This window comes from Lactuca sativa, chromosome 6 (assembly GCF_002870075.4).
Source record: "Lactuca sativa cultivar Salinas chromosome 6, Lsat_Salinas_v11, whole genome shotgun sequence".
Classification (NCBI taxonomy): domain Eukaryota; kingdom Viridiplantae; phylum Streptophyta; class Magnoliopsida; order Asterales; family Asteraceae; genus Lactuca; species Lactuca sativa.
In genome coordinates this window covers 6538369-6556089 of record NC_056628.2, presented here as the reverse complement: position 1 = coordinate 6556089, position 17721 = coordinate 6538369, and the positions used below count along the sequence as shown (strand labels likewise).

The following is a 17721-nucleotide window of genomic DNA, read 5'->3' as shown; positions in this document are numbered from 1 at the left end:
CCTTAGGTCGATCTTTGAAAAATAACTTGAAACTTGTAGTTGACCGAATAGGTCATCAATCCTCGGCAACAGATATCTATTCTTTATTGTTGCCCTGTTCAGCTCTCTGTAATCGATGCACATCCTCATACTCCCGTCTTTCTTTTTCACTAATAACATTGGAGCTCCCTAAGGTGATGAACTAGGTCTTATGAAACCTTTGTCCAATAACTCCTGAAGTTACATCATTAGCTCCTTCATCTTCACTGGTGCTAATCGGTAAGGTCCTTTTGCTATTGGCATCGTCCCTGGTAACAAGTCGATACAGAATTCTACTTGTCGATAAGGCGGTAATCCGGGAAGATCTTCGAGAAATACTTCCGGATAATCACACACCACAAGAATGCTCTGCATCTCCTTTTTCTCCTTCTTAGCATCGATCACGAATGCCAAATATGATGTACATCCTTTGGCAAAAAACTTTCTGGCTTTCATTAGAGAAATGATTCCAGAATTTACTCTGCGTTTGTCCCCATACACCATAAATGACTCTTTCCCTGGCGGGTTTACTTTTACTATCTTCTTCTTGCATAATATCTCGACATCATTGGCGCTAAGCCAATCCATTCCCAATAGGTTGTCGAAACCATTTAGTTCAATAGGCAATAATTCCTCGTGGAACGTATTCCTATTCAAGTCAATTAAGATGTTTTTCATATGATGGCTCATAGGTACAAACTTGTCACTAGCAACTTCGACTAATAAAGCATTATCTAGTCTATTGACAGGCAAAGCTAGTTTTCTGCCAAATTAATGCAAAATAAAGGAGTAGTTGGCTCTAGAATCAAATAAAATTTGGGCAGGTAATTTCTTTACGAGAAAGGTACCTGAAGAGACATCAGCTTCATCTTTAGTAGCCTCAAGTGTCATCTGAAAGGCTGTCGCCTTCTGCTTTGGCGGAATATTGGGTTTTTCTTCCTCCTTCTTTTTCGGACAATCCCTGGAGATGTGCCCCTCCTCACCACACTCATAGCAGAATTTATTGGTAAGGGTGCATTCGTTGGCATAGTGCCCTGGCTTTCCACATTTGAAGCATGTGGCTTCCCCGCCACATTTCCCAAGACGCTTCTTCTTGCATTTGTCGCACCATTTCGCTTCGCCTCCTCCACCTCCTCTCGATCTAGACATTGAGAATTTACCCTTTTGTTGGACCCCGAGGGTCCATCGAACTTCCTCTTCTCTCCAACCTCTGACCTCTCCAGACCTTTCTTCCTGATCTGGGTCTCAACATTTCTAGCAGCCTAGATGGCGGCTTTCAATGTGGTTGCTTGCTTAACTATTTGACCATAGTCCTCTGGTAGTCTGAGGGAAAACTTGTTGACCTTAGAGAGTTTAGTTGGAACTAAATATGGGATAAGCTTCATCTTTTTTGTGAAACTAGCAATGTATTCAGTAAAGATCATTTTTTCCTTCTTCAAATTCTGAAACTCATTATTGATTTCCAAAAGGTCCTGCTCGGAGCAGAATTGCAATTTGAGTTGCACCACAAAGTCTTCCCAAGACATTTTGCTCGCTTCTCCCTTGGGCATAGAGCCAGCTAATAACTTCCACCAACTCAACACACCAGATTTTAATAGAGGGATCGCAAGAGCGGTCTTCTGATACCAACTGTGACATCCCAAAAATCACGGCCAGAAAAGACCGATTTAATTTATGCTTTTAAAATAATTTTCAAAGTAATCCTTTGATTTAAAAGAGTTGCGGAATTTGTTCCCAAAACAAAATATGATAAATAAAATTTATCAAAGCGTTCCTTAAAGAAATGTATTTTCAATATATATCAAAACTCAGGAGGTCATGTTCCGATACAGACACAAAAGCATAAACGACATATTATAAGCCGTACAACAATTATACACAACTACTGGCCTATAAACAAAATATATTCACAAGTTGTCCAACTTATGCTCTCACGCCACTACCTGTAATACAAATAAAACTGAGTGGGTCAGGCTTGGGAGCCTGGTGAGCATATAGGGTTTTCAACCCACAATAAATAATTATATTTAATTTCACCAACCAACAATAACCTGATTACCCATTCCCGTTATCCTCACTTTACGTCCTTATGACAACAACTATTACAAGGAACCTAATCTACGATTTTCATCGGGACGAACATTACTGCAAAGGGGTTTCCTCAACAATAGATGTCCTAAAGTCAACCACGAGGGGGATAGAGTACACCGGTGAACACATCATTCACAACATCTACAGGTTATGAACCTGTCAGCGTTCCACTGGACTGTCTAGAAAGAGTCTATGGTCGTCATCCATACTCCGCTAGATGACTAGATCAACAACATCGAGGCCTCTCATCATTTTTATTTCATCACACATCAACTATCTACCCATGCTTTACCCAACATTTTTTTTTTGTGTGTGTATATATATATATATATATATATATATATATATATATATACACACAACTTAAAACCTGTATAATATATTCATTCAATACCCATCCCAAATAACAGATAATATATAAACACATAAAATGTATTTTATAGCGAAATAATTCATATCTATGTGTCGGAAGAAAGCAACTACACACTCACTTGATAAGATGATGCTCGGATAGCACTACGGTTCTTAATATAATGATCTTCGATGAAAACGGGATATCTTCCAAAAATCGGGCTTCTCGCGGGCAAAGTTTCGGCTCGACAACTCTATTTCTCGAGATCTTTGGGGCTTCGGGACTTGCTTCAGGTGTTGGGAATGATATCGGGGCTTCGAGGGTAATTCTTGCCAACTAGAAGAATGTTTAGGGGATGAAAGAGAGAAATTTGGCAACCACAAACGGCTGGCCTCGCATCTTATTTATAGGGTGAGGCTGGCCTTTGGTACGCTGCGCATTCCAGCGAAGAACGCGATGCGTTCCCTGAACGTTGGGCGTTCCTCCGAACGTTGCACGTAGGAGCGGGGGTTAAAGTCTTATCCAATGAGAGCTCCGAGTCAGCAGAGACGTGGCCAATCCAAGGCCTAGCAACAAATGTGGGGCGTTCCCCTTCCGAAAGCTGGGCGTTCTCTTCTGACATGCCTCGGTTAGCGTGCCTCGAACTTCAGAAATTCATAACTTTCGCATACGAGATCCGTTTTCGACGTTCTTTATATGCATGTGTAGGTGAGACTATTCTCTACAACGTTCGTTTAGACTCCGTTGGCTATGTTTGACTTTGTTTTTATTATATTATTTTTAGTAGGCCGGGACAGGAAAACTCCGTTAGAAATTCATAACTTCTTCATCCGACATCCGTTTTCGTCTCTGTTTTCACCGGTGGACTACTATCGACGAGATCCTCGATTCTCGATTAGATTGTTTTGGCTAGAAATCACTCGATCTCATATTCAAACTTTGGGTTGCATACTGCTAAGTCGAAATTTAGAAAAATCATAACTTCCTCATACGAAGTCAGATTTAGACGTTCTTTTTATGCACGCTCACGGTTTAATGTATTCTACGACTTTCGTTTAGATCACCAAGGCTATATATCGATCTATCGCAATGTCACTATCTACATCGCGTAGTGTCATACCGGTTCTGTCGCGAAACTTCGATAAGTCATAACTTCTTCGTTATAACTTGAATTTCGGCATTCTTTATATATCTGGAACCCTTGTCACAACCACTACAACTTACTTCATAGATATTGGGCTTATTTAATATTTTATTATTATGCTTATTTTTATTCTTGATTCATTTAAGCCACACAATTAAGCATAAAACACATAATACTCAAATAATACATTCTTATTTTTTCAAAATGAGTTTCAAAGGTTAACCTAGACTATTACATCAACATTAATGCCTAGTCTAGAAACACCGGCTTTACACTCAAATCCCGATGTTCCAATCCAGGGGGAGAATCTGATTCCAAATGAAGACACACATGCAAACTTCCAGTGGGAGAATAAAAATAATGACTCTGGTGTGCAATCGGAACATGAGGAAGTTTTTGCTGAAGTCGATCCAGCCTATGATCCACGTTATCCACCTATGACAAAATGGACTAATGATCATCCAAAATCTCAAGTGATCAGAGAAGCATCATCAGGAGTTCTTACAAGGGAACAACAAAAGGCGAATCAAACTGCATTATTTTCAAAAATGGAATTTTGCATGTTTAATTCATTTATCTCTAAAATCGAGCCTAAACATGTAAAGATTGCTCTTGATCATGATGATTGGATGCAAGCTATGCAGGAAGAACTAAATGAATTTGAGAGAAACAAAGTTTGGAGACTAGTTCACACTCCGAAGGATGCTTCAGTTGTCGGAATGAAATGGGAGTTTCGCAACAAAATGGATAAGGAAGGTAGTGTGATTCTCAACAAGGCACGACTGGTTATGAAAGGATACTGCCAAGAGGAAGGTATAGAATACGAGGGGACATTCGCACTGGTTGCAAGACTTGAATTTGTTTAGATCTTTCTTGCATATTCCGCTCACAAGAATTTTGAAGTTTTTCATATTGATGTGAAATGTGCATTTCTGAATGGTGAACTCGAGGAAACTATCTATGTGGAACAAACGCTAGGTTTCATTAATGAAAAGTATCCAAATCATTGTTATATATTGGATAAGGTTGTTTATGGTCTAAAACAAACACCTCATACATGGTATGAAACCCTTACTACTTTTCTAAAACAATCAAAATTTAAACAATGTTCGGTTGACCCAACCTTCCTTTGTAAGAAAGATGGTGACCATTTAATGATCGTTCAGATTTATGTTGATGACATCATTTTCGGATCTACTAATCCTAAATTAACTGTTGAATTCCAAAAACTGATGGAAACTAAATTTGAAATGGGCTCAATGGATCCTATTAACTTTTTCCTTGGTTTAAACATTAGACACAGTTTAGAGGGGATATTCATCAACCAAGAAGCTTACACGAAGACCTTGCTAGTGAAATTCGGTATGGTGGGTGATTCAAAGGTCAAGGTTCCAATGGCGTTGAGAATGAAGCTTACACCATCCTTCGACAAGCCGGCAGCAGATATAACTCCATATCGACAGATGATTGGGTCTTTAATGTAACTAACATCGTGTCATTCTAACTTCGGATTCTAGGTTTCAGGAGAACCCACACAAACCTCATATGATTGTTGTGAATAATATTCTCCGATACCTCAAAAGGACAACTTCTCTCAGAATTTGGTATCCTTCTAACTTCGGATTCTTTGTGCAAGCATATTCTGATGTTGATCTTAGTGGATGTGGTCTCGATCACAAAAGCACTTCTGGGGGAATGTCAGTTTCTGGATGGAAAACTTGTTAGTAAGCAATCAAAGAAGCAGACATGTGTCTCCTTATCTACTACAGAAGCCGAATACATCGCAGTTGCATCGTGCACCTCCCAAGTTGGATGGATTCAGAATCAGCTAAGGGACTATGGGATCAACATGAAGAGGATTCCACTATATTGTGATTCATAAAGTGCATTTAGAATCAGCCATAATGCAATGCAACACTCAAACACAAAGCATATAACACTTGATGGGTTATAAGCACTACATCATTCTTATGGTGTACATGCAAACCCTAAAGCTTTGGATCTAGTGTGTCTAATGGACATGCAATAATCATCCAAAGCCATAAACCCTAGATCTATCATAATATGAACCGAATTAAGGGTTTAGAAATTACCTTTGATTGTTACGTAGTAATAACAATCTATTCCTTCTTGTAATTGGCTTTAGAAAGCTTAGTGTCACAAATGTCACACCTCAAATGGCTCACAAACACCAAGAGCAAGAGGATGAAGAAGGAGAAGAGGCGAGGCACCCAAAAAACCATCTAGAAACCCTAAGGAATCAGTTAGCCATGTTTATGGTTCCCTAGGGGTCCTTAAATATGTGAGGCTATTACGGTTATCTAACAAGGAAACCCTAATTTGACTACTTAGGCCCTAAGTAGCCCACGGACTCCCTTCTTAGAAGCCTTGGACGATTTCTAATGGGTTTCCCCATAGAATTTGTCCACTCCTCTAATTTGGAGTCTGTTAGCCCAATATTCAACTATCACACAATTGATAGTTCTAGTCCCCTAAGTTTAATTAATCTCTTTTAGGCACAAAATTAATTCTTAATTAATTATTGACTAATATTAATTAAACAATATGATTTCTCCTTTAATATATTATTCTCATAATATATTAATAAATCATAATTAATCATCTCTCTCCATAATTCATCCTATCAAGTTGCTTTGGTGAAGGCAACCCAAAAGAACCATGCACCATCGGGTCAAGTACATACCAAAATAGTTATGGACTTAGACACTAATCCAACAGTCTCCCACTTGGATAAGTCTAATAACTATTCTGCATATGACTTCAGATCCTGATCCGCAATCGTAGCTTTCAAAAGTCGCTGTCAACTCTGATCTTTGTTGGGTTTTGAGCAATCTAACACTTCCTAAGTGTGCATGCAACCCTAATAAACCTTGGATCTATGTTTGTCTAAATACATGCAAAATAATAATTTTCCAAGGTTTATAACCTATCTAACATGGCATGGGGAACATTTCAACATAAAAGAGTTAGAAGAGATTACATACCTTTGTTGTGTTGGGTTCTTAGGAGTTTGAGGGCCAAGCACCAATAGTGTGAATGCCTCAAATGGAATCACAAACACCACAAACTCTTGGAAAACTTTGAGAGAGTATACACACTCTTGTATTTTCGGCCACACACATGCACACACACACTAGAACACTAGCTTTCTCTTAGGCTATCTTAGGCTCTCTTTCATGCTCCATAAGCATGCTTATATAGTATGCATGGTTAGGGTGAAACCCTAATAACCCATGTCTTTTCCTATTCCAAGGATCCATGGGTTAAAAGCTCCATGGATCATCCATGGACTTCCACATAAGCCTAGCCCATTAACAAATGAGTATTAGCCCACACTATATAAAACAAATAGCCCATAATTTAATTAGTATTCCTTTTAATCTCTAAATTAATCCATAATTAATTTAAGACTAAAACTAATTAAATAACGTAACTTCATATTAATATATTATAACTCATAATATATTAATAAACATATGTGTATAACTCTCATAAAATTATCCATAATAGTTTGGATGAGATGCAACCCAAATGGACCATGCCGGTCGGGTCAAGTATATACCAAATAAGTTATGGACTTAGACACCTTATCCAACAGACTCCCACTTGGATAAGTCTAATAACTATATTTGCCTATAATTTCAGGAACCAACCAACAATCGTAGCTCTCGAAAACTCCCTCGAACAATGAAGACTCTGTCGAACTATGAAGCGCCATTTTAGATAAGTGATCACATAATCCTCTGTTCTCATGATATCAGCCGGACAAACACATGGAACTATGTCTTGCTTATTGTCTAGCAGTTGTTTCTCGATTATCCGATTTGTTTGACGAAGAACTTCACTGAACACATCGGTTTAGTTCTGACCAGGCCTGGTATATGGGTCAACACAAAATCATCGAGGGGCCCGGATATCGCTTCTATTTCTAGAAGGAACAGATAAACTTCGACTGATATGCTTGTTCTACTACTTATTGAATTGTACACAAAGGCACGTTTTATAACATCAAGTTACTGATGCGTTTACGTGCAATCAATGCACAACCAACTCATAGGTAACAACTCATATCTCTAGGTTTAAAGATTTATATGATGTTATCGTCTCACGATCACTCGAGATAAATTCCATGAAGTGATACAAGTGAGCGTGGGTTTATACCAATACTCATAACTTATGAGTACTCATGAATGTTGCAGCAACCATTGCCATGCCTAAACACCTTTAAGGCATCTACAAACCCAATTCATGACAATCTTGATTCATACCTACTTCCGACGTATGATCGATTGTGGAGGTTTGAACAAATTAATTATTCTGGAAGTCAAAACATGCAAAACTGAAACAATAGTAAATAATTGACAATGATAGTAACACTTTACTCATAAATAAATCACAAATTTTATTCATCATCAAACGTCGATTATATTTTACAAGTTTCAGGAAAACTATCTAATCTGTAAAACTAATATCGTCCCTCAGCCCAATGCGTCTCGCATGCTGAAAATGCTTAACCCTCGTCAGTCCCTTCGTAAGGGGATCTGCAGGATTCTCATCTGACGATATCCTCCTTGTCATCCTTCTTCAATCTTGTGTCTTATGAAGTGATATTTTCTGTCAATGTGTCGGGATCTGCCATGATCTCTTGGTTCCTTGGCTAAGGTAACCGCACTATTGTTGTCACAGAAAATCTCTATAGGTTCCTTAATAGCTGGTACAACTCCAAGGTCTCCGATGAAGTTCTTTAGCCATATCGCCTCCTTCACTGCTTCACTCGCTGCTATATACTCTGATTCACAAGTCGAATCAGCCACCGTCTCCTGCTTGGAACTCTTCCAAGAAATTGCCCCTCCATTTAAGGTAAAGATCCAGCCCGACTGAGAGCGGAAATTATCCCTATCAGTCTGAAAACCAGCATCACTATACCCTAATATTCTCAAGTCATCACTGCCACCAAGGGTAAGGACCCAATCCTTAGTCCTCCGCAGGTACTTGAGAATGTTCTTTACCGCGGTCCAATGAGCCTTGCCAGGGTTCCCCTGATACCTTCTGACCATGCTCAAAGCAAATGCCACATCAGGACGGGTACAAGTCATAGCATACATGATCGAGCCAACTGCGGAAGCATATGGTAATTGGCTCATCTCAGCTATCTCAGCCTCTGTACTCGGACTCTGAGTCTTACTCAGTTTGGTATTGCTTTGGATCGATAAATCTCCTTTCTTGGAATTCTCCATGTTGAACCTTTTCAACACCTTATCCAAGTAGATACTCTGACTAAGTCCAATTAGTCTTCTACTCCTTTCTCTTAATATCCTTATCCCTAGGATATAGGTAGCCTCCCCTAGGTCCTTCATAGCAAAGCACTTCCCAAGCCAGGACTTAACCTCCTGCAAGGTTGGGATGTCATTTCCTATGAGTAGTATGTCATCCACATACAGTACCAAGAAGCTAACTATACTCCCACTAGCTCTGACATACACGCAAGACTCATCTTCGCTTCTCAAGAAGCCAAACTCTTTTACCTTCTCATCAAAACAAAGATTCCAGCTACGAGATGCTTGTTTTAATCCATAAATGGATTTCTTAAGCTTGCATACTCTATTAGGGTGCTCTGCATTGACAAAACCCTCTGGCTGATTCATGTACACATCCTCAGCCAACTTTCCATTAAGGAAAGCGGTTTTGACATCCATTTGCCATATTTCATAATCATGAAATGCTGCAATGGCTAACATAACCCTAATAGACTTAATCTTGGCCACCGGCGAGAAGGTTTCATCATAATCAATACCTTGAGTTTGAGTAAAACCCTTCGCAACCAGTCGAGCCTTATAAGTATGCACTTTTCCTTCCATGTCGGTCTTCTTTTTGAAGATCCATTTGCACCCGACTGTTTTACGGCCTGGTACATTGTCAACCAAGTTCCAAACTTGATTGTCATACATGGACTGTATCTCGCTGTCCATAGCCTCCTTCCATTTAGCAGACTCCGGGCCTGCCATGGCTTCCTTAACACTGCTAGGTTCATCCAAATTTACTAGTGTACTATCACTAATAAACGTATCACCTTCCGTAGTAATATGAAAACCATAATAAAACGAAGGTGTGTTCCTAACCCGTGTGGAACGTCTCGGAGGTACAGACTCGTCAGCTGGATCAACAGGAGTTTCTACCTCAGGTTGATTGCTAGTGTCTGAGGTTCCTTCACCAATTGATTCTTGAATTTCTTCAAGATCAATCTGCCTCCCACTGTCTCCTTGGCTTATAAATTCTTTCTCGCGAAAGATCCCTCTTCGTGCTACAAAGACCACATTCTCACTGGGTCTGTAGAAAAGGTAACCGAAGGATTTCTGTGGGTAGCCGATGAAAATACACCTTTCACTTCGGGGTTCAAGCTTATCATGAGTTTCACGCCTCACGAAGGCTTCGCAACCCCAAATTTTGATGTGGTCCAAATTGGGAACCTTCCCAGTCCACATTTCATGAGGTGTTTTGGTAACCTTCTTTGTAGGGACTAGATTAAGGATATGGGCGGCAGTCTCTAAGGCATACCCCCAAAAAGAGATTGGTAACGAAACTCGACTCATCATAGAGCGAACCATGTCCAACAAGGTACGATTACGCCTCTCAGCTACACCATTCAGCTGTGGTGTCCTGGGAGGAGTCAATTGTGAGACAATCCCACACTCCTTAAGATAGTCAAGGAACTCGGTACTAAGATACTCACCACCTCGATCGGATCGAAGCATCTTAATGTTCCTGCCCAATTGATTTTCTACTTCCTGTTTGAATTCCTTAAACCTTTCAAAGGTTTCGGACTTGTGTTTGATCAAGTAGACATACCCATATCTACTATAATCATCAATAAAAGTCACATAATACCGATTAGCGTCCCTTGTGGCGGTTTTGAATGGCCCACATACATCAGTATGTATTAGGTCCAACAAACCTTCACCCCTCTCACAAGTTCCAGTGAAGGGTGATTTTGTCATTTTTCCAAGTAGACAAGATTCACAACTATCATCTGATTTGAGGTCAAATGATTCCAAGACTCCACTCTTTTGGAGTTGGTCTATGCGTTTCTTGTTTACATGTCCAAGACGACAATGCCACAATGATGCTTTATCTAGGCTAGTAGAAGAATCAATATACAACACATTATTTCCTAAGTTGTCTACAATCGACACAGTTTCATACACGCCATCACAAGGTAATGCTTTAAAATAAAACACATTATTAAAGAAAGCATTAATACCACCACATTCATTATCAAACGAAAAGGTAAAACCTTGTTTGTACAAAGCATGAAAAGAAATAATATTCCTCGCCATTTCAGACGAGTATACACATTTATTCAAATCTAATTTTAACCCATTATTAAGCAACAAAGTATAAACTCCAATCTTGGAAACAGGTGAAGCCTTCCTATTCCCCATGATTAAGTTTATCTTCCCGTGCTCCACATCCTCACTTCTTCTTAGGCCCTGCAAATCAGAACATATGTGAATACCACATCCTGTATCAAGCACCCAAGAGTTAGAATATGTTGAGTAATTAGACAATATAGTGTAAATACCTGCATAGGTGGGTTTCACTTTCCCATCCTTTAGATCCTGCAAGTACTTAGGGCAGTTTCGCTTCCAGTGTGCCTTTTCATGGCAATAAAAGCATTCAGCATCCTTTGGAATGGCAGAAGGAGTGACAGAACCGTTCTTAGTCTTGGATGAGGAGCCTTCAAGAGACTTTCCCTTGGTACCCTTCGAAGGGTGCTTCCTCTTTTTCCCTTTGCCTTGCCCAATAGCTAAAACAGGGGTAGAAGTTGGAGTAGGAGTAGTAGAGGTAACAACCGCTTTACCCTTAAGACCGGTTTCAGCGGTCTTCAAGAGTCCTTGAAGCTTGCTGAGGGTAACTTCCTCCTTGTTCATACGATATGTCATTCGAAAATGATCATAACAAGAAGGCAAGGAGTGCAAAATGATGTCAATTGCTAACTCCTCGGGGATGTTAACATTCAGCTTCAGCAAACGGTCCACATACCTTTGCATCTTTTGCATGTGGCCCGTGACGGATTCACCGTCCTTCATGCGGGTAGTTATTATGGAGGAGATTATTTCATACCGCTCCTGACGAGCACTCTGATGGTACCTTTCCATCAAGTCTTGGTGCATCTCAAAAGGGTAGAAATCTTCATATGACTTTTGGAGCTCGGCTGTCATCGTGGCCATCATGATACATGCCACCTTAGTAGCATCTCTCTCATGAGTCCTGAATTCAGCGATCTCCTCAGGAGTAGCAGTAGACTCATCAAGTTCTTTTAACTCCTTATCGAGGACATATTCCTTGTCCTCGTAACGAGTAACCATCCTGATGTTCCTAATCCAATCCATGAAGTTGGAACCATCAAAGATGACCCTCCCACAAAGATTCATGAGAGAGAAAGAACCAGTTGGGTTAGAGCCTGAAGCATTAGTGTTGGAAGACATCTGAAAGAAGAAAGTAAGTTTAGATTAGATATTTAGGATCCTTAATAAGACACCCAAATGTAATATTAAGGCTAGGATCCAATCACAATATATTACACTTAGAAGAGGGATGCCGTAATCTAAGTAATAATATATTTGAAAGGTAGGCGAATGACGATTCACCAATTTCCACCATGAAAACGAAATGATTAATTAGGTTTAATTGGATTTGAAATTCCTAGATTCTTTTGAGATTCATTGAACTTTTCAATGGCATGTTTCAATCTCGATTGTGCCCTTCAAGTTTTGTGACTGGGATGCCGAGGATCACAAAACAAGGTGTGAATAACCATGCTAACTCACTTGGTACTCCTAATATTATCACCTAATCAATGTGCCGGTTAACCACACACGCTCCATTGATCTATGACAACATTAAGTTACCCTTCGTGATCCTTACTAGTCTAATTAGTGTGCCGGTTAACCACACACGCTCCACTAACGACTTGGTAAGGTACAAAGTGTGAATTCCATGGATTAGCACCATGTTCACATTTTCCTAAAATAACTAAGATTGGGAATTAAAAGAGTTTAGTTATTTTATAATATTCATTATACTTTTAATGAGGATTTAAAGTCGTTGTTCTACCCGTTCGGCTAACGACCCTCCACCGATCAAGCAAGCGGTGGGTGAGAGTATACACCCATTAAGTCGCCATTTTATAGGCAACAACCTTATACCCACCTTATAGACCGGCTTCGTGAATGAGGCCTACTAACGGTAAAACGACTTATTCTTATACATATATATAATAATTAACCATTAATGTTATAAATAGTATAAGGGTTGAATTTTAACTATTAAAACTCTAAGGTTTGGAATTAAAGTTTATTAAAGTGTGTGAAACTTTACAAATTCCAAAACTTGAGGACAAGTTTTGTAACTTTGCAAAACTCTTCATTTCATAACTTATGAATTAAAGGTTCATAAAATTGAAGACTCTTCATTTTCATGTAACTTATGTGTTTTAAGTGTGTGTTAAATGAAAGTGACCTTTGGTAATCCATAACTTGAGGACAAATTATGGACTCCATTAAAACACATAAATGATTAAGAATTAATTCTAAACAATTCAGCAAATAATTCCTATCATTTTCTAAATTCATAAGAACATGAACATGATCATCAAAAATTCAAGAATTATATGAACACATAAAATCATGGATTTTTGATATATGCTATTGTAAATGGATTAGAACAACCATTACACCAACTAAAATAAGTTTTACAACACCAAAACAATTTAGGGTAATGTTTCCAGTCCATTTCCAGCAGCAAAAGTCGAGATTCTGCATTCTTTCGATCCTACTCGCCGAGTGCACGAACGGACTCGTCGAGTAGGTTGAAGTTTGCCTTGGACTCGGCGAGTCCCCCCAATGGACTCGGCGAGTCTAGCATGCAGACAGCAACGATTTCGATTTTTTTCACTATTTTGCATCAAGTATCAAACAAGCAAGCCTAGGCTCTGATACCACTGTTGGGTTTTGAGCAATCTAACACTTCCTAAGTGTGCATGCAACCCTAATAAACCTTGGATCTATGTTTGTCTAAATACATGCAAAATAATAATTTTCCAAGGTTTATAACCTATCTAACATGGCATGGGGAACATTTCAACATAAAAGAGTTAGAAGAGATTACATACCTTTGTTGTGTTGGGTTCTTAGGAGTTTGAGGGCCAAGCACCAATAGTGTGAATGCCTCAAATGGAATCACAAACACCACAAACTCTTGGAAAACTTTGAGAGAGTATACACACTCTTGTATTTTCGGCCACACACATGCACACACACACTAGAACACTAGCTTTCTCTTAGGCTATCTTAGGCTCTCTTTCATGCTCCATAAGCATGCTTATATAGTATGCATGGTTAGGGTGAAACCCTAATAACCCATGTCTTTTCCTATTCCAAGGATCCATGGGTTAAAAGCTCCATGGATCATCCATGGACTTCCACATAAGCCTAGCCCATTAACAAATGAGTATTAGCCCACACTATATAAAACAAATAGCCCATAATTTAATTAGTATTCCTTTTAATCTCTAAATTAATCCATAATTAATTTAAGACTAAAACTAATTAAATAACGTAACTTCATATTAATATATTATAACTCATAATATATTAATAAACATATGTGTATAACTCTCATAAAATTATCCATAATAGTTTGGATGAGATGCAACCCAAATGGACCATGCCGGTCGGGTCAAGTATATACCAAATAAGTTATGGACTTAGACACCTTATCCAACAATCTTATCATAAGTGTGTCCTTCAGATAAGGGATCATATATTCCTCCATTCTTGATATTGTATAGACTGAGACATGGATTTATATCATTCTCCCTGTCTATATATTGTTTCCCGACTTCCGATTTATGACGATTGACAACAGACTATAATTGAACACATCAACTTAGTCCCAGCTTGGCCAAGTGCTTAGGGTGTCATCACATAATCATCGAGGGGCCCACATATATCGCTTTTATCCCACTTTGGTTAAAAGGAACAGATAAACTTCGACTCAATGCTTGCTTGCACTCACTCACCGAATCACACACAATAATACCTTTTATAACACCAAGTTACTGGTGTGTTTACATATTATCAATCTGTAACCGACTCACAAGATAAAATTTACACATCTCGGTTTCAAGAATATAAGATATTATCGTCTCACCAATCACTCGTGATAAAATCCATGAAGCGATCTAAGTGAGTGTGGGTTTATTCCAATACTCTAATCTTATATCAGCACTCATGAACCTTGCAGCAAACTATTGTTATGTCTAAAACACTTTAGACAATCTACAGTCAGATTCATGGCAGTCTTCTTTCATTCCTACTTCCAAAGAATGAGCGACTGTGGAGGGTTTGAATAATCTTATTATTCGGGAAGTCAAAACATGCAAAGTGAAACACAAGAATAATACTAATCCTATATGGCCTCAAACCTTTGAGTATAAATAAAACATTTTATTTAATCACCATATTGATTACTCATCATTTGTTGTTTCGGGTAATCAACTTCTTACTTGAATTATAACTACAATTGTCCCATGCTCTTAGCATGCAAACAATTTTTACATATGTTCCTTAGTTTGTGAAATAGTATAGTTGAATAACATTTTCAATCACACTCATTTCACAATTCCTAATCCATTAGCGTAAGAATACAAAATTCTTGCCACTATTATAATATGTTAGATTCTAACATTTTATGCAACAATCCTTTTGTAATGTCACGGCACAAAAGTCACCAAGACTCGGCCAATGAAATTACAAAATACTATATTGGAGATTGTTACAAGACAATTCCATAGTCATGAAGTCTTATATTCAAAGTACATTCCTTTGAACATCCTTCTTGCATAAAAGTTTCTAATCTAGACATTTATTCTCGATATCCAACTCCCAATATGGAAACATTTCCATATTTTCCATATGACAACTCATTCTAAATAGAATCTTATCTATTCATAATAATGTCAATATGGTCCATTCATGACTATACTTTCAACTGTTCACAAGCGACCAATCTTTGGCGAACCTTAGATTGTCCTTGAGAGTTGTTTAATTATTTTAGTCAAAACTGGTTCTATTTCCTATTTCTCTCTAAATGCCCTAGGCATTTGGAAAATTTTAGAACGGTCGAATATTACACCGTATGCAATCGATCCTATACCTGAAGCGTATGAGATACAATTCATAATAAAATAAAAAAAAGGTGATACTTTACCAGTTTCTTACTATAATATCATCATAATATTTCTATTCGCCGTGTTCTCAAAATTCGAACTATGAAGACGGATGTCGTAATCATAATCGTATTTTGAGAATGCAAATAATAAATATACCCTTGACTAAATACAATTAAAATTGCTTGATCTAAGCTTTTAGATTGGAAACGAAGTATAACATTCTCGCTTTTAATTGTAGAAAAAAAACTTTTCTACCCCTGCAACTTTGCAAAGTGAAACTTTTGTTTTTCTATAGTTAATATTGCCAACTTGCAATACTTAAATGATAATCATGCTCCCACTAACATGATGATTATATCTATTCAAGCATAACACTTATACTCCCACTAGCTTTGACACGTATTTAGAAACTAGCTAAACTTCTAGAAAAAATACTTATTGACTTCCAAAGTTCAGTGTTTCCAATACGATATGCTTTGATAAGCCTTTATTAAGCTTCTCAAAATCACACACCTTTCCTTAGACAGCTCACATGTGTGTCTAAACTAATTTAGAACTTATATTACTAAGTCCCAAATTTTCAGACCAATTGTCAAATCTCACAATTCGAACTATGAAGAGGGATGATGTAATCATAATCGAATTTGAGAATGCAATTTACATAATTGCTATCTCCTTAAAATCTCTCTTAGTGAAAGCGTTTCCTCACAATCATTTTTCATGAAGGAGAGAAACCTTATGACACTTAGATTTTATGGTGTATGTGTTCCTATCCATGTGAATTTTCCATAATGATAATTGAAATATAATGTTTGTGACAAATTCAAGCTCTTATGGACAAAACTTGTTCATTCTTAATTCTTGCCATCAAGGGTCCCACCATTGCTTACAAGTTATCTAGCAGCTCACATATGCCAGTCAATGTACTTTCATTGAATAAGGTGCTTGCCTTATGCAGTCTATTTAGAACTCGTAGAACTCATATGCATAATCACTCAACAGGATTGGCACATAAATAGAATTTCGTCAACACGATAGGTTACAAACCTCAAGTCGTGTGCTAGTGTTTAATAAGTTTACTCTTGAGTAGTTCTTGAATCTTTTCAAGATCTTCAGACTCCCACTGACCTCTTGACATATTAGATTCTCTTATCAAGAAACATTTCTTGATAAATATATATCCAAGAGTTAGTGTGTGTCTATATCATGACAAAACATTACACACATTTGGTCTTAGTTGGTCCTTGTCTTCTCCAAGACATCACAACTTACCAATTTCAAACGTGCAAGAGTAAGAAAAACTTTCTACTTCACATTTGATAAGTGTGTGTTAATCAATTCACAATCTTGGAATACGATTCTAAGACTTGATTTTGGAATGACGTATGACTCATCCTTTTGATTTCACCATTTCAACAATTTCTGATTCCTCTTTTTAGCCATACTAGTGCACTAAGATGTCCTTAGAGGATCAATTGTGATATGGCTCTTAATCATTAAGACGATCATAAAACAGATACAAAAGTACTCTCCTTTCTTCTTAGATTGGAGAAACTTTTATCTTTCTGCCTAAATGATTATTCTTATTTGTTCTGCTATTAATTGAAACTTTTCAATGATTCAAAATTACACTTAATCTTGTAAGTATAACCACATTTACTAGACTTTTGGTAAATTATGACGAATAGTCTTGTTGTTATTTGTGGTGGACTTGACTAGTGCACAACATTGTGTTCTAGTCCTTTAGTCCTTCACTTAACTCACATACTTATGTGATCAAGGAATTAGTCTTATTTCCTAAGTACCAAGATTTCCATACATCACATGATATGATTCCAAGCTTCTGTCCAACTAAAACTTGGG

General features: G+C 37.9%; 1 protein-coding gene across 1 annotated transcript; it reads left to right on the top strand.

The window, feature by feature from the left end:
• Positions 1-4759: 4759 nt before the first annotated feature.
• Positions 4760-5089, top strand: LOC111913878 (uncharacterized mitochondrial protein AtMg00810-like). Its single transcript, XM_023909591.1, has one exon. It carries the CDS (start codon positions 4760-4762, stop codon positions 5087-5089), a length of 330 nt encoding a protein of 109 aa, XP_023765359.1.
• The last annotated feature ends 12632 nt before the right edge of the window (positions 5090-17721 follow it).

Bases quoted from the DNA above. Each gene is read 5' to 3' on its own strand.
- LOC111913878 (XM_023909591.1), top strand. From the start codon at position 4,760: ATGATCGTTCAGATTTATGTTGATGACATCATTTTCGGATCTACTAAT.